The 20,198-nt window shown below is 46.3% G+C and overlaps 1 protein-coding gene and 2 non-coding genes across 3 annotated transcripts; 2 read left to right on the top strand and 1 right to left on the bottom strand.

The window, feature by feature from the left end:
• The first annotated feature begins 9,084 nt into the window (after nt 1-9,084).
• On the top strand, nt 9,085-9,156 carry TRNAH-GUG (transfer RNA histidin (anticodon GUG)). Its single transcript has one exon. It is a non-coding gene; the product is annotated as a tRNA-His (tRNA).
• Nucleotides 9,157-12,958: 3,802 nt separating this feature from the next.
• On the bottom strand, nt 12,959-17,622 carry LOC126952346 (myomegalin-like). The gene is made up of 3 exons (XM_050786830.1): nt 17,497-17,622; nt 14,019-14,468; nt 12,959-13,177 (listed from the first exon to the last, which is right to left on the bottom strand). Exons 1-3 carry the CDS (start codon nt 17,620-17,622, stop codon nt 12,977-12,979), a joined length of 777 nt encoding a protein of 258 aa, XP_050642787.1. The 3' UTR covers nt 12,959-12,976.
• A 1,965-nt stretch (nt 17,623-19,587) lies between these two features.
• On the top strand, nt 19,588-19,659 carry TRNAE-UUC (transfer RNA glutamic acid (anticodon UUC)). The gene has a single exon. It is a non-coding gene; the product is annotated as a tRNA-Glu (tRNA).
• The last annotated feature ends 539 nt before the right edge of the window (nt 19,660-20,198 follow it).

The raw sequence follows: 20,198 nt of genomic DNA, 5'->3' as shown, positions 1-20,198 counted from the left end.
CACACAGTATACTGGTGTCATTGTTTTACCAGTTTGAGTGAATGATAGATGAGTTACCTCCCTTGCAGGTCTCTTTACCCTCCCAGTTTATTGTTGTTTCAAACATTTTCTTTATGGAGAGTTAGAACCACATTGAATGATGCTATGATTTTTTTCTGAAGCTGTCAATCATAGTTTAGAAAACTCAAGGAAGAAGGACAGCCTATTTTGCTTACTTTTTGTTTTGTTTTGTTTTGTTTAATTTTCTTTCTGATGTCCCAAGGTTCCTTCTTTAATCATTTCCTTTCTGTCTAGAGAACTCCCTTTAGCCTTTCTTTTAAGGTAGAACTGCTGGTCAGAGATTCCCTTAGCTTTTCTTAATCTGAAACTGTTTTGATCTTCCCCTTAATCCCTGAAAGATGTTTCTGCTGGAGAGAGGAGTCTGGGCTGACTATTGTTTTCTTTCACGGCTTGAAAAGCACTGGGCAACTTCTTTCTGCCTCTATGGTTTCTGATGAGAAATCCATCATCACCAGAATTGTTTTTCCTTTCTAGGTAAAGTGTCACCTTTCTCTGTTGCTTTCAAGATATTTTCTTTGTCTTTCATTTCCTACATTTTATTTTTTCACATGTCTTGCCATAGACTTCTTTCGGTTTTTTATCTTATTTCGGGTTCTCACAGTTTCTTGAACCTGTAGGTTAATGTCTCTTGCCAACTCTGGGAAGCTTTCAGCCATTTACTTCTTTATGTTTTCAGCCTTGTCCTCTTCCTCTTCCCCTTCCAGACATAGATAACAACATGAAAGTGAGACCATTCAAGGTAGTTTCACAGGTCCCTGAGGTTCAGTTCACTTTCTCACCCAGTCTATTTTTCCCTTGTTAAAATTGTGTAATTTCTAATTTTTCATCTGCAGTGGATGGATTTCTTTGCTCTGCACCATCCATTCTGCTGTTGAGCCTATGTGCTGGACTTTTTATTTTGGTTTTTGTATTTTCCACTTCTAAAACTTCCATTTGGGCCGGGCGCGGTGGCTCACGCCTGTAATCCCAGCACTTTGGGAGGCCGAGGCAGGCGGATCACAAGGTCAGGAGATTGAGACCACGGTGAAACCCCGCCTCTACTAAAAATACAAAAAATTAGCCGGGCGCGGTGGCGGGTGCCTGTAGTCCCAGCTACTTGGGAGGCTGAGGCAGGAGAATGGCAGGAACCCGGGAGGCGGAGCTTGCAGTGAGCCGAGATCATGCCACTGCACTCCAGCCAGGGGGAGAGAGCGAGACTCCGTCTCAAAAACAAACAAACAAACAAACAAAAAACCTTCCATTTGTTCCTCCTTTAAGTCTTGTATTTATTTGCTAAGGCTTTCTATTTGTCCATTTGTTTCAAATGTGCTCATAACTATGAAATCATTGTCATCAGGTTTGCTTGCTTTAAAATCTTTGTCAGACAATCCCAACACCTCTCTCATCTTATTGCCAGTGTGTATTTGCTGTCTATTTTCATTCAGAATAAAATTTTCCTGGTTCTTGGTGTGATTAATGATTTTCAATTGAAACTTGGACTTTTGGACATTATGTTATCAGACTCTCGATTTTATCGAAACCTTCCGTTTTAACTACCTTTTTCTGAGTCTGCTTCTGTAGGGGAAGGGGAGTGGCGCCATCTCATTGTAGCCAGGTGTGTGTAGAAATCCAGGTTTCTCACCTGACCTACCTCTGTTGACACCCTGAGTGGGGGGCCCGCGAGGAAAGAGCACGGGGATGAGGCCCCTGAGCTTGGATGAAGGGCAGGCAGCGAGGGTCCTATGGTTCCTGGGAGGACCAGAAAGGTCGGTACCCTTTCAACGCCAAGAGCCCTGACAGCAGGCGCCAGGGCTAAGGCCCCAAGGCGGGGTCCACAGCCCTGGAGGGGTGGCGTCCACACTCCTGCGCGCCCGGGACTCCGACGCTCAAAACCCGCCGCTGCCGCAGCTTCCGGGAGAAGCAGTCGGGCGAATCCCGCATACCAGCGCTTAGTTCTGGAACTGGATACCCCGCGGAAAGAATCCGGATACCGGAGCCCGGTTATAGGTCTCCAGGGTCTTCATTTCGGGAGCAGGCGGGGAACCCTCAGCCCGGCGGTATCGCAATCTGCAGTTTTCTTGCCTGAGGGATCGCAGGTGCTTCCCTTTTGCCAGCAATTTGCTGGAGGCGCGGAAATGTGGAGATGCAGTCGAATTTCATCTGTCATAGGCAGCAATATGCAGTTACTCAAAGCGACGCCCAAGATTTTCGTAGATGTGTCCTCAAGGGGCGGTGCTCGGCTGGTTTACTTAGAGTAGGGACAGCGAGTTCGCCTCGCACATGAAAGGTGGTTTTCAAAATGTCCGTCCCTCCCTCCCTCCCTCCCTCCCTCCCTCCCTTCCTTCCTTTCCTTCCTTCCTTCCTTCCTTCCAGAGGGGAGTGGAGCTGAGGGGTGGGATGGGGGAACTTAGCTGCATCTTTGATCAGAAGAAGCACGGGAGGAGTTCCATTACTACCTGAAACCCCGCTGAGCACTAGGAACCAGGCCCGGTTTGCCCGCTGTGAGTTGGATCCGAGGCGAGGGCGCCGGATCAGGTGGAGGTCATGTTAGCTTTAGATCCAGAAATTTCCAGTCTTCTCATCTATCGCTGAAATCTTTCTGAACATTTCAAGCTGACAGCTACAATGTCTCTGAAACCAAGGAGCTCTTTCCTGTGAAGCCCACTTGGCTTCCTCGCGCCCCGACCTCAGTTGCGGAACCGGTTGAATTGCGTGGCTGAACAAAATAAAACGAACCTAAATCTGCACCTGGAGCTCGAGCCAAAGACCGCTCAATTCAGTTTCATGCTCTACTAATAGAGCTAGTTGGGGGCAAAAGGGGACCCCTACACATGTCTTTATGGGTAGAGCCCCTTGAGCCAGTTCAGAGATCAGGAACCAGAAGGACTCCGCGCATCACCCGCTGAGAGCCAAGCCCGCACTTGGGTGGCAAGGAAACTGAGGCTCAGAAAGACAGCAAGTGCTTGGCTCTGCCTCACACCGTGCTACAGCTAGGCTAGAATGGAACACCGCTCAGTTTCCTTGTGGCCTGGCCTCAATACAGCCCAACGCAGCGGCCAGGCTGTCAGAGGTGGGAGGTATTGAGCAGCTGGGCAGTGACTGCTTGGGGCCCTGCGGGCCTGCAGCCCCCTTGGGTCACAAAGAGCTGCTTTCAGTTGGGCTTTCCTCCTCTTAGAAAGTTAATCCTTACCTTCTCTTGTTTCCTCTGACAAGGAGAGTGTTGTGTCTGTTCTTTTCCCTGGTGGTCTAGTGGCTAGGATTTGGCGCTCTCACCGCTGGGGCCCGGGTTCAATTCCCAGTCAGGGAACATGTTTTGCAACATCCCCAAATTGTGTGTGAAGATTTGATAGAGAAACCCACAGGTGATGATTAAAATGCAGAAATATGTTCCCAGCAGCAATATTTGTAATAATAAATGTTCGTCACTTAGGAAATGTTATATGTTGTAATCCCTCCATACCATAAAAAGATATGCAATTATTTCAAAGATGGATGTAGATAATGATAATAGCCACCATGAGGCCACCGATGATAATGATAGTAATAATGGCTGATGCTCTTGGAGTATTTACTATGCATTTGGGCAGGGGTTCAATGTTTTACTGCCGTGTCTTATTTAAACTTGGAACAACCCATTCGGAAACACATTCCTATTGGGCCCATTTTACAATGCGGAAATGGAGGCATAGAAAACCTGAGTGACTTCAGAGTCACACCGCCACGGAATGAGGCTATCTGCTCGCGTCTACGGCTTCATGGAGAGAAGAGTCCAAGGTTCTCTTGTTCTTCTGCTAGGGATTGTCATCTTCTCAGAGATGTGGAGCCTGAAGAATCAGCTAAGGCAGGTGTGAGGAGGAGGGAGGGAGAGAAAGGAGGTGTGTATTGGGCTTGGGATAAGCAGGTTCTGGAGCTCCAGAACTGAGCTTTTGCCTAAGATGCACCTTTTGTAAATAGCATTTATTTTCCCAACAAACCCTTAAGCCTTCAGGCAGGATTTTCATCATCTAACTTGAAGCAGATGGGCAACAAAGACCGCATATATCTGGACGTGGAAGAATGAAGGTCCAAAAAGAACAGTTACAAGGTTAACTACGTCTCTGTGTGGAACAGGATGAGTCTTTAGTTTTTTTGCCGATGACTGCCCTGATTGCTCCACAAAGAGACATGTGGTGCCTGGAAATCTGAGGACATTTGCCTCAGACACCTGTCTATTATTAAATGCCCCCATCCCCAGGCTGCGTATCCTCACTTCTTTGTGCCATTGCACAGGTTTTAGATGCCTGAGGGCGTGGTGACAAAGAGGGCAGAAGTCGTGTGTTTGGGTACATTTCCGAGTTGACACCAGGTCGTGTGAGTGGAGGCAAGATGCAGGAATGCCGGATCCACGACATTCTCCCCGGCCCACACTGCCTCTTGCGCTTCCCCCTATCAGAAGCGACCCCACTGCACCTGACCACTGTAGCCTACTGGTCTGAAGTCAGCCACTTCCTCATCCTTCACTATGCTTTATTTGTCATGCTCACCGCTTGCATTCCCTGTGCCCAAAAGGAGAAATGCTTGTGGGGAGGACACCAGCCGGTTGTGTTCCCACTGCCCGGTCCCTTCTTGATGCCTCCAGATGTGGGCTCGGTGGGGCAGGACTTGCTCACCATGCAGCTACTCACCTAGAGCAAGGCTTCACACCTCGTGAGCACCCAATGCTCGGTGAATGAAGGCGTTCCAATGCAGGTTTCTGAGCGACATCAAGAATTCTACTGGACTTCCCACTTTTAGTCCTTTGAATAATTCAGGTAATGGGAAGATAGAAAAAGCTTTTCAAACCTGGGTGTTCTTTGTAAGGTTTATTCCAAGTCTAGAGGCACCTTCTGGAATAAGCTCCCCTCTCTGTAAGGGGACACTCCCCCAGCCTGTGGGACTCTGTAGGCAGAGAGGAAGGTAAACCCTGAACATTGAAGAGGAGGAGAAGAAAGTGGGTAATACTGGCGGCAGCCTGGCGTATGAGAGACAGACAGACAGACACAGGCGCACAGACACAGATGGAGAGGTTGGAAAGGCAGGGCCGGGTCAAGGAGGAGTCAGGAAGCAAAAGGACCTATACGTCCAAGAGCCAGATTTAGGGTGTAAATGTCAGAGTTCAGTTTCGCTGAAGAGAGTCAACAAAAGAAACAAGGCAAAGGGAGCCAATAACTCTAAGGATCCAGGTCTGCATAAGAAGCATGGTCAGGTGCAGGATCCTATGGCTCCAGAGATTTGTCTCCAGTGAGATGAGTTTTACAGAAAAACAAAACAAAACAAAACAAACACCACCAAGGAAGGAATAACACAGAGGTAGTTATTAATGTGCTAATTCACCTTTGTCTAGGAGGGAGAACAGTCTGTAGATCGTTTGCATTCAACAAAAGCAGAATGCAATTCATAAAGAAAAGAGAAGAGGAACAAATGTCTAGAAGGAGCCATTCTTTCCTCTCCTATTTGATAAGCCTCTTGACAGGAAGCAGTTCAGGGTCCCTCCAGCCAGTTTTCTCTGGACTCAGTTAGGTAGATCATCAGAGAAAACAATTATTGGAAGACTTTCTAAACATCTTGGAGGTTTAGCTGTGGAACATGTGCCAGAGATTATCTCTGGGCAGTCAGTGTCCACCATGTCTTTCTGCTGCGTCTACTGCTTAGGTAAGTCAGGCGGGCACCACCCCCTCACTGGTACATCAGACTGATGTATGGAAACTTTGCTGTGCTGGCAAGAGCACGAAGGAAAAGGCTCTCTCACTGAGTTGGAAAAATATATTGGAAGATAAATTGGCACACCTCCTGTTGAAGTCAAACTAAGAACACGTAAAGAGATGCCTTCGGCTCCTGGCAATGTTGGAGTAACAGCTTCCCGATTTACTCTCCTGCCTGAAATCTGCCCACTGCTCCTCTCTGCAAACAAACAGGTGCCTGTAATCCCAGCAGTTTGGGAGGCCGAGGTGGGCTGATCCCTTGAGTGCAGGAGTTTCAGACCAGACTGGGCAACATGACGAAACCTCATCTCTACCAAAAAAATTCAAATAATTATCCAGGCATGGTGGTGTGTGCCTGTAGTCCCAGCTACTCAGGAGGTTGCAGTGGGGGGATCGTTTGAGCCTGGGAGGCAGAGGTTGCAGTGAGCCAAGATTACACCACTTAAGTCCAGCTTGGGCTACAGGGTGAGACCCTGTCTCATGAAAGCAAGGAGGGAAGGAAGGAAGGAAGGAAGGGAGGAAGAGAGGGAGGGAGGGAGGGTGGGGGAGGGAGGGAGGGAGGGGCCGGATGCGGTGGCTCATGACTGTAATCCCAGCAATTTGGGAGTCTGAGTCAGGTGGATCACAAAGTCAGGAGATGAAGACGATCCTGGCTAACACCGTGAAACCCCCGTCTCTACTCAAAATACAAAAAATTAGCTGGGTGTGGTAGCACATGCCTGCAGGTCCAGCTACTTGTGAGGCTGAAGCAGGAGAATCACTTGAACCTGGGAGGCGGAGGTTGCAGTGAGCCGATATCACGCCACAACCACAATATTAGAGATGATAAATTTGCTGGATGGGATTAACAGCAGATCAGACGTTGCAGAAGAAATGATCAGGGAACATAGGACCATGAATAATTGGAAATATGCAAAATGAAACTCACAGACAAAAGATAATTTTTTTTAAATGAAATGATTATCAGTGAACTGTAGGGCAGACTTAACAGGTCTAAATTATGAGCCACCCCCCTCCCTCCCTCCCTCCTTCCTTCCTTCCTTCCTTCCATGAGAGACAGGGTCTCACCCTATAGCCCAAGTTGGACTTCAGTGGTGTAATCTTGGCTCACTGCAACCTGAGCCAGGAGTCCCTGAGAAGGAGCAGGGAGGAAAGGAAACATTTATTTTCTTTCTTTGTTATTTTTATTAGGAATGGGGTCTCAGTACATTGCCCAGGCTGGTCTTGAATTTCAGGCCTCACTCAACACTTCCTGACTTGGCCTCCAGAAGGTGTGAGCCACTGTGCCCGGCCAATGTCTGAAGAAACAATAGCTGAAAACTTCTCAATCATAACAAAAATTACAAATCCAGTGACCCAAGGAGCTGAGGAAACCGAAGCACAAGAAACATGAAGAAAACCACTCCCGGATCCATCAAAATAACATTGCTCAAATCCGGCCAGAAGAAAAAGACATTGTACATACACAGGAACAAAGATGAGGATTGCGTCAGTTTCCTTTCTGCTCCTGCCGGCCTCTACCAGAAGCAGCAATGCACGCGAGGAGACAGAGAAGCAACATCTTTAAGGTACTGGGGGCAGGGGAAGTTAGCCTAGAATACTATGCCAGAAAAAATAAATTCTCAAAACTGGAAGTGAAATAAGGACATTTAGAGATGTACAAAAGCTGACCAAATTCACTACCAGCCCGCCCACACTACAAGAAACGTCAAAGGAGTCCTCCAGGCAGAAGGAATCCAATACCAAATGAAAATCCAGATCTACACGAGGAAATGAAGAACACCAGAAATGGGTAACTGTCCTAGGTATTTTTTTTCATTTTGTAAATTTCTTTTGTAAAAATTTGACCATTTAAACAAAAGCACTAACAATGGGCTGTGGGGTTTATAATATGCATAAAAGCAAAGTGCATGTCAGTAGTAGCGTCAAGGCCAGAAGGTGCGGTTTAATATCACTTGAAGGTTGACTGTGATCAGTTAAAAAGGTTTGCTCTAAGTCCTAAGGCAATTACTAAAATAACAAAAGAAAGAGTTATAGCTAATAAGCCAACAGAGGAGAGAGAATGGAATGATATAAAAACCGTGTGAACACTATGATAGAGTAATTGCTCTTCCTATATCTTCACCTCTATCTATAGAAATACTTACACCAGTGGCTGAAAATGCCGGTACAAGAATGACTAGAGCATTATATGTAATAGTAAAATCACAGAACCAATTTAACCTCAAAAGCGTATGGAAAGGGCTAAATGGATGACAGTTATGGAAAGCGTATGGAAAGGGCTAAATGGATGGGGGAGAGGGAGAGAGAGAGAGAGAGAGAGAGAGAGAGAGAGAGAGAGAGAGAGAGAAAGAGAGAAGAGAGCAAGCGAGAGAGAGAGATCCCAGAATCCTAGCGGACCTTGATTTACGTCCTCATGTACGCGAGACACGGAGGAGAGGAGGGTAAAGTTGGTCTCGCTCTGCCTTTCCATGAGAGCACGTGCTGGACAGAAGAAAGTTGCCAGCGGTTTAAGCATTTTTAAAATGCAAGAAATGTTCCATACAACGGGCTCGAACCACCCACCTCCAGACTTGGAAGCAAGTACACTACCCGACTGCGACACAGGAACAGTCAACTGTCGCTCTCGTATCACCACGCAGAGCAAGCGCCCATCCAACGTTAGGTGGAGCCATCGCCTTTTGTAGTACAATTGTGCAGCTCCAAAGCCTCGCAAAACCGGAGAGGCGCATCTTGCCGGCTACGGTTGAAACCTGTGCACCGGGTGATTCTGAAGCTGGAAGGGCAGCGGAATGGCCTTCGCCCCGTCCTGCCCCTTGCAGGCGTCAGACCCGGCATCCCAGCAAACGCCCGGCTCGGCGACTCCCTGGGCCTGAGCCGCGTGGGTCCCAAGGGAAGCAAGCAGAACGCCCCGTGGGCTCTAGTGATGGCTCTTCCCTTTCTTGGCTCCGCCTTCACCTGACTCTCTACACTGCTTGCGCTCCCCTCTCTCACCTCGGCTTCCGTCGGTGGGGCGGGAGAGAGGAAGGGTGAAAAGTAGAAATACGGAGAGGCGGGAGAGAAGCAGAGGAGGTGCGGACGAGAACAGAGAGAGCCCCCGAAAGAGGCTGGTGCAGGGAGGCCCAGGCTGGAGTGAAGGAGATGAGAATTGTTCTCATCACGTATGAGAATTGGGAGGAAGGGAGGGAAAAGCAGAGCTGGCAAGAAAGAAAGAAAAGCGCGAGCCCCCTGTGGCTGTCTGGGGAGAAATCCGCCTAATAATCGAAATCTATTGACCTCAAAATTACTAGAGCAAGTTCAGACATCGCCGGTTGGCCTGTGGCTCGCCGTGATCGTATAGTGGTTAGTACTCTGCGTTGTGGCCGCAGCAACCTCGGTTCGAATCCGAGTCACGGCAGCGTCGTTTGTCCAGGCCGTCAGTTGTACCTTTTTGCTCCCCGGAGCAACCAGGTGCGTCAGGGGAAGGAAAAGAGATCTCACAGCTCACTAACCTGGCGAGGAATCCAAGGGAAGCCCTGGACGTGCTCTGTCCTGTTTCTGAGACTCACACAGCAAATAACCCAGTCAGTCCTGTTGGTGGCTTACACGGAGGCAATGGTGTGCTCAGAACCATTTTTCTGGTCACTAGGGGCAGGTCAGGGGAAGGAGAAGAGACCTCACAGCTCACTAACCTGGGGAGGAGTCCAAGGGAAACCCTGGACATGCACCCTCCTGTCTCTGAGCCTCACAGAGCAAATAACCCAGTCAGCCGTGTTGGTCATGGCTTACACGAAGGCAATGGTGTGATCAGAACCTGTTTTCCAGTCACTGGGGCTGTTACACATGAAACAACAACAAGCTTTTTAATGACTTTAAACTCGAAACTGTTTGTTGTGGCCTACAGTGGCTTGTCTCTGAGCCTGTGGCCAAGTTTGTATGCCAACAGGAAAGTGTGGGGAAAGACAATCTCTTGCAGGGGTCTTTCTACCTCCACTCTGCTGGGTAGAAATGGGCCTTGGGCCTGGAGCACTTCCTTCCCAAGAGACAAGGAGTCCTCACAGCCTGTGCTGGACTCACCTCCTTGTGTGGGAGTATCTTTCCCCAGATCTGACTTAGTGTGTACCCCTTTGTTCCACTTAAACATGTGCATCAACTGGCACCTGGCCAGCTGCTGTATCTGCCCCCCTCTGAGGGCAGGGGGCGAGGCCCTTTCTGCTTCTCAAGAGGCTGTGTGTGCAGGCCAAACGGGGGAACCTGCTGGCCATGGGGGACCAACGCCCACAACTGAAGCGGAGCCCATACCTGCTCTGTCTCCTCTCTGTGTGAATAATGTGTTGTTTTTCCGTCAAGTGCTTGACTGCGTTGCGTTTTCCTTGGCGACTCTGATACAAGAGGCTGTGGCCAGAAGTGTTTAAATTCATTTAAACCTAATATCCACCCTTTGAGATGGGTTCTCTTATCATCCTCATTTAATAGGTAAGGACTAAGGCTCAGAAAGGTTAAGAAGGTTGCATGGGTAGTAAGCATCAGAGCTAGGCAGTCTGATTCCGGTATTACTACTAAACTATACCTTATATACTATTACTTTACTAATATATCCCTAAGACGAAACCCCTGAGACCTGTTATCTGCCAGATACTGGGACATCATCCTATGCCCTCCTGGTTGCCTACCTGTCTTTTCCGCAGACCTATATCTGCCATTTAAATCAGTGTCCTTGTGAATACCCAGACATGTTCTTTCTTCCAACTTCCTCAGCTACCCTACACCAAGCACGAACTTACACATTTTCAATCCAGAAAGTGCCCAGTGTCCTCCTTACCCAGGCCATGAGGCTGATCTCAGCTCCTCAGCCAGCTTCCCTTCTAGTCCATTTATTGGGAGCTGGGCCTCCAGCTAGGATACTCTCTGGATGAGACTCTCCAGGTCCTTTTTGGCTGGAGCCCTGGAAAGTAGAAAATCGCAGTGCCATCAGACAGCCACCCCTCATCCTCATCAGGGACACTGTGAGGTGAAGACCCCTCCAGGGTGCCAACAGCTCTCAGCTTCCGGGGTCTTTCCAGACTAGACAAATAATCACTTGTAACCGAGAGGAGGGACCGGACCTGGCTCTTGAGGTTTTGAGTGACCTTGTTGGCATTCTGCAGCTGGGCCTTCAGATCTTTGATGTCCTTTCGTAGGACCAAGATGTTTTCTGACTTTCCATATACCCAGAACTCTTCCTGCTTCCCTAGCTGGTTCTCCAAGGGCTTCCTCTTGGAGGAACCAGCCAGCGTTGAGCCCCAGCGCACCTGCTCAGAGCACAGCCCCTCCATCAGGACCATCTCCTTGAGGCTGTTGTGCTCCTCACACTCTGAAAAAGGACAAAGATGTCTTCCTGAATAACAGTTGGATGTGCTGTTGTGGTCACTGCCTTTGAGAGGAGGCAGGTTTGGTCATGAGTACAATAATTACTAGGGGAAAAGTTGAAGAAGTACTTTATTCAACCCCAACACTGTACTAGGCATTCAAATACAATATTTCTTATCCTCCTTATACCTGCAAGTTAGGTATCATCACTTTCTATTTTACTGACTGGGGAAACCAAAACTTAAAGAGAGGTGGTAAACTAGCTTGTTCCAGATCACTCAAACTAGCACATGGCAGAACCAGAATTCAAATCCTCCAATGTCCTGTGTTCGTTCCACAAACACTGATGTTTCTTAAGACATTAACATGGCCTTATCTATTTAGGATGGCCACAAGAATGTAGGACAAGCTATTCCTGCATGCTGAAAGTTAAATGCTCTCTAAATTTTCCTATAATTTAAAAGTTTATTGGGTTACAACTGTGTGAAAAATAGGTATAAGAAAATAAGACTTTGAATAAATATATCAGCATGTTAACGTCAGTGTATTAAGGCAGTGGTAGTCAGAATGAAAACTAAACCATGGCATTTTACCAGATGTCAGGCACTGTTCTAAAGCATTTTATAAGAATTTACTCATTTAATTGACATTGGTACCTGATGGGGTAGGTAGTTCCTTTATTACTATTTTAACATATGAAGAAACTGGGACACAGGAAAGTTTACAAATTGGGATTTGAACCAACCAGTCTGGCCCCAGGATCTTTTCTCTTAACTGCCACACTACACTGCCTCAAGAATAAGAGAGATTGTGTTTTTCTTCTCTTCTGGTTTTCAATGTGGTGGGTGGGCCTATAGTTGTAGCCCTTTTATAATGCAAAACAAAATTATTTTTAACTTAGGGTTTGCATGTTTCCAAAACCTCATCTGGTGTCTAAGCAGGCCTTGGTATTTCTATAATAATCAGTTGGATAGAACTTTTTATTATTATTATTATTATTATTATTATTATTATTATCAGCATGCCAAAAACTAATTGTAGAAATTCAAACTTATACTCAGCCTCATTTTGGGTAAGAGTTCTCCTATTAACCTCCTGTCCTCCTCTTCCCCACTACTTGTCAGATGTGGAACTGGCCAACAGCACCCAAATGTGACAGCTGACTCCAAGGAGGGAAAGTGAGCCCCACACCCTGTGCTCTTACTGGGACTGGTGGTTTCCTCCTGTTCAGCCTCATTCTTGCTTCGGCCACAAGTCCCATAGCCCAGGTCCAGGAGGTCCACCTGGACCTGCTTGCTGAACTGCTTCACCAAGGACTCACCTGCTTGGGAAGAGACAGCAGGTGTTACAGAATGTCTGAATTTCCCACATATGCCCTCAGCCTCAATGGCACATACCCTAACCTTTTGGGGCAGGGAGGTCAGATCCACAGTGGGAGAGAAGCTTCTTTCAACTGGTGGGAGAAGAGACCACCAGCTCCAGGAAGCAGAATTTCTTTCCACAGGAGGAGCCTGCATTTGCCATTGATATACTCCCCTTCAGATAACCTAGGTGTTAGTTGGGACCAGATATCCTTAAGTCAGGGATTGTATACTATCATCTCTAGCAGCCCCATTGAAGCTGGCAAGTGCTTTATCCACAGGGGTTCAATAAATGTGGAATGGAGCTGAACTAATTTAGAGTCCCAAGACACCTAGACCTGTACTGTCCAATAAGAGAGTTAGTAGCCACATATGGCCACTTTATACTAAATTAACTAAAATTAAATAAAACCAAATGTTCAAGTTGCACTAGCCACACTTCATGTGCTCAATAACCACGTTATGTCGGTATAGAACACACAGAAGTTATAAGACATACAGGCTACTTACGTTACTAGTAAGTCACAGTTACTTACTAAGTATAACTCTGTATTTCTCCAGCTCATTAGCCTGAGCAAAGACAGTGGCTTCTGATAGCAGCAGCTTCTCCTGGAGATCTTGATAGCGTTGTTTGCATTGTGACAGCTGGGAGCGCAGGTGCTGGGTGGACCCTAGTAGGCTAAACGCTGACTGAGGCCCAGGGTCACGAGGCTGGGACTGGTTATCCAACTGTGAAAGGGTCCAATACAGGGATCAGGACAGTCTGAGGTCACCCCCATGCAGTGATGACCACCGCCCCTTCTGAACCCTTTGGACTTTACTCAAGTCTGTCACAGCACTTCTCATGCCATTTGGCAGTGACTTGCTTTCCAGATGGAGCTCCTGGAGCACTGCGATAACGTTTTCCTCATATCTATATCTATAGCACATAGCACAGCACCCATCAAGTCTCCAGAGGAGCTCTCAGGAAATATTTTCTCAGTGATCCAAAAGAAAAGGGGTGTAACCCTCCACTCATCTCCCCTCGCATTCTGTCCCATTGATTCTCTCAGAATCCCTGTATTCTCCATTTTACTGAATCTTTGGCATGCTTACTTCCCTAAAGAGGATCCCAATAACGCATCTGAGGCCCAGGAACAGACACCTGTGATGGGCTGTGACAAAAAAATGGCAGTGATAAGGAAGGGATGTCATTACATACTACTTGTCTGGGCTGCCTCCTAACTGATGCATCCCTGTGTTACAGCAGTTACCACATCCTGTTAAAATTACCTGTTTGTGTGCCATCTTTCCTTACCATATTAGGTATCTCAAGGGCAGCCATTGGTTATATTGCCCCATGCCAATGCCTAGTGTGTTATCTGAAAAATTAAGTGCTCAAGAAATATTTATATTGTAAAAACCTTTCTAAAGGCTGAATGTAGGCAGAATATTATTACTATTGCCTGTGGTACGCAGAGACCCTTCTCTTGGTACCTCCTGATTCACATGGGAGAATGTTTTAAGGTAAACACTGTCATCTCGAGCACTTCGCCAATTGTTTTTCATTCCATCTAAGCCCCACACTTACTTGGTGGGCATCCACTGTGAAGGTAGCCCCAAGGTCAAGTCTCTGGGGTCTGGGGCAAGTCCTCACATTCACATTCCCCTCCTCTTGGTGTTGGTGCTTCCCAGGAGAACCAACCAGTTCTGTGTTTATTCTGTCCATGGTGCTGGTCAGATGCACAAGGAGCTCTGTAGTAAGTTTACTATTCCCTTCCTTGCTACTCAGCACAAGTTGTTCTTTGAGGAGGTTGATGATATTGTGGGCATTCTTCAGCTTTCCTTGGAGCTTTCTGAACTCAGCCCGAAGGCTACTCTCACTCAGACCCTCCTTGGTTATCACAGTCTCAACCATCACCTCGCCCTTCTCCTTGTCTTCCTTGACCTCCCATCCATCAGACATTGCTTCTTCCTTCTGCTCTTTCAGCTCTGCATTCTCAAGGCAAAGGCTCAGCATGGTGTGAGGCTTTGGCAAAGGCTGCAGGAAACACACATAATTGAAGGCTAGGTCTGGACCTGACAGCAGTTCCTATTAGTACCTCTTACCCACATCTCAGCCCACAATAAACTCAGACATACCCCAGAGCATGAAGCAACCTGAGACCTATAACAGCTCCCTAATTTTATATACAAGAAAGTCAAGGCTCAGGAAGAGTAAGAGACTTGCCCAAACTTCCACAGCTTCTTGGTGGCAGCACCATCACTAGAAACCTTGGACTCAAGGCATGCAGGCTAGTTTTCTTTACTTGTGCCATGCAGCCTCATATGTTCTAATTTTTAGTAGCCTCTGGAATAAAAAAGAGTACTTACCACTGTTAAAAAAATAAGACCTTTTCTGTAACAAATTTATTGTTATAAATTCTGCAGTTCTGTTATTTATCATCAGTCAGTTTCAAACCATTGGGACTTAGGAATACAGAATAAATAAATAACACTAATCAGAACTATTATTACAATGAAAATGTACTTAGATAATTGTTTGCTTTATATCTGGCTCACATGATAGAGATAACCTTCTTGAGAGCAGGACTGTGTCTGTCCTATTCATTCCATATCCCAAGTGCCTACAAAAGTGCCTGCCACATAAATCATTTGTATTTGTTGAAGAAATAAAGTGGACCAAACAGCTAATTTTCACCAAGACATTTCAGATAAATTCTTTCCACAACAACAGACTCATACCAGGGTTGAGTGGAAGGAAACATGGCTGTAACAAGTTTATTCACTTAACTTCTTTGAGCTTCAGTTTCCTTTTACATAAAATAAGGATGATAACACTTATGTAGTGGAGTTAGCAGATGCTTAAATGAAATTGCATATACGGTATGGCTGGCTCAGGGTCTAACAGGGAAGTCATTCAATCCCTGCTGTACTAGCTGCAGACCTGAGAAATACCAACAGCAGAATCCCATAAGGTGCTTGTTAAAAAAGCTGTAGAGCTAAGGCCTATGAATCCACATTTTAAGTTCCATAGGTGATTTTTTTTTTTTTTTTTTTTTTTTTTTTTTTGTAGTTTTAGTAGAGACGGGTTTCACACATCTACTGAGTCAGGATGGTCTCAATCTTCTGACCTTGTGATCTGCTTGCCTCATCCTCCCAAAGTGCTGGGATTACAGGCGTGAGCCACTGCGCCTGGCTGGGAGTCCAGTTTTTGGTCTGCTTATGTTAATGGACACAAGATCTGACAGATGAAAAGTGTGATAATAAAGTGGCAGTAAGCTTGTGGAGTATCCAATAAACTGAAACACTATTTTTTGAATTGAACTGAAATTTTTGTGTTGTGAAAACGAGAGAGTTTATCCAAAGAAAGATCTGGCTTGGCAAATAGGATGGATGGTGGTCCTCACCGGTTAGATGAGGTCATGACCATGGGATCTCCATGATGAGATCAGTGTCATTATAGAAAATGGAATAAAGACCAAAGTGCTCTCTCTCTCTCTCTCTCCACCATGCGAGGACAGAAGGAGAAGGTAGTAGTCTGCAAGCCTAAGTGTGCTAGGCAGGAGTAGAAACAGGTTTTAGTGATCGTTGAAACACCCAGGACAGTGCACTACTCTTTGGGAGATGCTGTGCTTGGGTCTGATCATTGGGTTTTGAGATAGAGGGTGGTACATGATGCTGACAGGGAACTCACTGGTGTGTTGAGTTTTAGCATCTGTGACTCTGAGATGCATATGAGGTCTTTATAAATTTAGAAAGTGAGAGTAGAAAGTACAGGTTTGTATTTTAGAAGGAGATTTGGGAATACATGTAGCTCTGGTTGATACAGATAATATGTTAAGTTTGTTGGCCAGAGCTGATGTGTGTCTTGGGTGTTGGGCAAAGAACAGAGAACAGCCAAAGCTCTTTGAGGTCAAGGTGAAGGGTGATTTCCTTGTTGGACTCAAGTTTATGACTCAGCCTGGACCTAGCTTGGCTTCTCAGCTAGAGAAGAAGCATGATTCCATGTCACACACAGCTCCTGTCTTTGAAAAAGTCATAATGACTCCCAGACCCAACATGTGGGACAAACCCTGGATTTTTCTCTTCAGTTTAATCTCTCCAGGGAAAATTGAGGAAAGAAATCTCTCTACTATTTGAACTTCATCAAAAGACTAATATGTTAATATTTTGACCGTCAATATTTCCTTAATCTAGTCTACTTCTTAAATAGCTAATACATCAAAGCATGTTAACTTAGGAAATTGGAATCTCCCTAATAATATTGACTGCAAGCATTATTAATCTTTTTATATCACATTTCCTTCAAGTGCTTTATACATCTTCAAGCAGACAAATAATAGTATTATAATGATTATACGACCAATCATTACTCTTTTGCCAAAAAAAAAAAAAAAAAGCAACAAAAGACTAACTCAGTATACCAACCTTTGTTTCTTCATTATCTCTACCTTGATTCTGTCCTTTCATTTCCTCTTTCTTCTAATTCTACTTCTGCTTCTTTTTTCCTCCCTGGATTTGAACTTTACTTACCTAAGCTATCAGTTAGGTTACCTTCTCAGACACTAAGGCAGCAGTTTGAGGTTGAGAATTGAAGATTTAGGATTAGAGAAAAGAAACATGAATGAATTTCTGATGTTTTATTATAGGGGTTTGTAATGCAGGTAGAAAGACCTTTTTCAGAGTTAAGAGTTTGATCCGACAAATGAGCTATTTTGATATTTATAACTTTGTCTAGTAAAAGTTTCCTATAAAAACATTTGGTTTGGATGTCTTTGTTAGCTTTTAGTCAACACTTGAAAAAGCCACTTGCAAGTTTCTAAGTCTTTCTGGATACTCTTTTCAGTTATCCTCCGGGCAGTTGGTAGGGAGAGGCATTGGTAGTTCAGTGGTAGACTTCCTGCCTCCCATGTGGGAGACCTGGGTTCATAATCCTGGACAATGCAATAGGTGTTTTTAACTTCACTGTGACTTTTTACCCATCTTCCCAGAAAAATTATACTGCATAACCTAATAGTGCATTTAGGGGCTTGGCCACCACAAGGTAAAATGACGACAACACTCACCAAAGTAGTGGCAAAGACATTCAGGAGACTAACCCAGGACCCATGCAGCTGAGCTGTTGGACTCAACAAACCACTTAGCAAAGTGGCAAGCACGGAGTGTTTCTTGTGAGTCACTGCAGTTTTCATAGTGGTACCTGTTACTTTCATCTATTCTCTGGGCAGATCCCTGCAAACCCAAAGAACCATCAGGTTTCTGATTCGCGTGCTGGACCTTGGCCTTACCGCTGAGCCACTATGGAGAGGATCGAGAAATGAAACTCCAGGAAGGAGAGAAGCTGCAGGCAGGCAGTCACCTCAGAGGTCCAAGAGGCCTCAGTGGCCCAAAGAAAGGTGTGTGGGGAGCAGCGGAGACTGGTCCTTGCACAGAGGTAGCCAGTGGACCCTCGGGGCTCTACCCCAGACACCGTGAACTGAATTTGCTAACATCGTCAGCCACCTTGGCCTCCACGTGTTTTGTGGGCCCATTGATGTTCTGCGAGGGATTCCGTGTGTCTGGCAATGTGTGTCAACACGTGTTTGCCTGAAATTTGGCCGGGCACAGTGGCTCACGCCTGTAATCCCAGCAGTTTGTAAGGCCTAGGCGGAAGGATCACTTGAGTTCAAGAGTTCAAGACCAACCTGGCTAATATGGTGAAATCCCGTCTCTACAAAAAATACAAAAATTAGCTGCATGTGTTGGCATGCACCTGCTATTCCAGCTACTTGGAAGGCTGAGGCAGGAGAATCGCTTGAACCGGGGAGGCAGAGGTTGCAGTGAGCCAAGATCGCGCTACTGCACTCCAGCCTGAGCGACAGAGCGAGACTCCGTCAAAACAAACAAACAAACAAACAAACCAAAAAAACACGGAGCGGAAGAAGGCAGAGGTGCTGATGGGACAACCAGAGCTCCCAGGAGGCTTGCTGTAGAGGCAGTGGCCAGATCCTGAGAAATGAGATTTTTTAAAATTATGTAGCAGAATGGGGAGAGAGAAACGGAGAAGCACATGAAAGAGAGAAAAGCACGATAATTTGCAGACATCAAAGAATAAAGCATAGGAAATAGTATGAGTGTTTTTACATTTAAAAAATATAAGAAGTACAATGGTTGTCAGCAGGCCTTGTGGTCGTGTAGTGGTTAATACTTGTAGTTGTGGTTCCCACAACCTGGGTTCTAATCTGAGTCACAGCAGTGTTTTCTATCCTGTGATTGTGGCTAATAGACCTGTCCTTTCCTTCGCCTTTAATCCTAGCATCCTCCAGAGAGCAGAGTAAACTGCTGGCCTGGAAGGGCGCCAGCTTCTGAAGTTTAGCCCACAGTGCATAAACTAGGGGGTGGCCTGGCCAAAAGGAAAGCTTGGACATGCCCTTTGTCTCACAATTGAGCAGAAAAAATTCTCATAGGTGAAGATGCCGCCTCTTAAGGGTCTTTTGTCTGTAGCTTTCACTGATGAAATAATGCGATTATAGTCTTTTCTAGTAGAGAAAACGGCTGTATCAGTGGAATTTTTTTAAAACACAAAATGAGAATGGGCATTTAATGAGTTTACAATAAAATCTAAACTATTTGTCATGGTCTACACCAGCTTGCCTCCATTCCCCATCAGCTGATTTTTATGAGAACAGTAAATTATTTCTATTATTATGATTTTTGAGATGTAGTCTTGTTCTATCACCCAGGTTTGAGTGCCATGGCTCAATCTCGGCTCTCTGCAACCTCCGTCTCCCAGGTTCAAGCAATGAGAACAGTAAATAAACTACAGTTCACATAAAGTGCACAAATCTTTAGTGCAATTCGTTTAATTTTGATAAATGTAATCACCACCCAGCTCAAGTTATAGAAAATTGCCATCATTTGAGAAAGGCCTGTTAGAGCCCCTTTTCAGGCAATTCCCACCCTGCGTCCTCTTAATCACTATTCTGATGTCTATTCCCATAGGTTACAATCGCCTGTTCTTAAAGTTCAAATGAGTGAATGTACATACCTTTTGTAGAAAGGTCTTGTGAGATGACTCCAGGAGCAAAGAGCGACCCTCACAAGGCCCAAGTCCTCCCAGAGCACAGGGAAAGTCTATCCTCAGACCGAAGAAGGGAGAGAAAGCACATTTTTATGTCTCCCTGGTGGTCTAGTGGCTAGGATTCGGCGCTTTCACCGCCGCGGCCCGGGTTCGATTCCCGGTCAGGGAACTGTTTTGCACTGGCAGCCCTCCCGCAGGAATCTCTTTACTAGGCTGTCAGCCGGCCTGCTCCAAGGGCCAGATGCAGAATAGTCTCCGCAGCGAGGGGCAATCCCGGGCGAAGGGGGGCAGGTCCTGGTGTACCACCTCTCACGTTTATCTCCTTGTCTGTCATCCGCAGAAGCGGCTTTAGGAGAGCGACTGAGCGTCTCGCTCGGGTGTACACAGCCGTGCAGAGGTGCCAGCCCCCGTGGAGCTGCACCCAATAAGCCCATCCTCTTTGCCGTCGCCGTCCCGGAGGCGCCTATCGGGCTGAGCTGCAAATAACTAAGAGAGAGGCCAAACCAAGTCATGGCGTTTGTGCGTGCCCTGGACATGGGCACCGGCCAGTCAGCGCAGCCTCCTCACCTCCCTTAGCAGCTAAAGTGCTCGTTAGGCCGTCGGAAGAGGTGACTGGAGGCGATGCCCGCGAAGTTGGGAGTTGGGTGAGCGGCAGGTGAGGTCCTCGAGGGCGGTCCCGTTTGCTGTTTGAGCGGCAGAGGGAGGCCG

This window comes from Macaca thibetana, chromosome 1 (genome assembly GCF_024542745.1).
Source record: "Macaca thibetana thibetana isolate TM-01 chromosome 1, ASM2454274v1, whole genome shotgun sequence".
NCBI lineage: Eukaryota > Metazoa > Chordata > Mammalia > Primates > Cercopithecidae > Macaca > Macaca thibetana.
The sequence above is the reverse complement of the archived record's forward strand: the minus strand, read 5'-3'. Positions and strand labels throughout refer to the sequence as shown.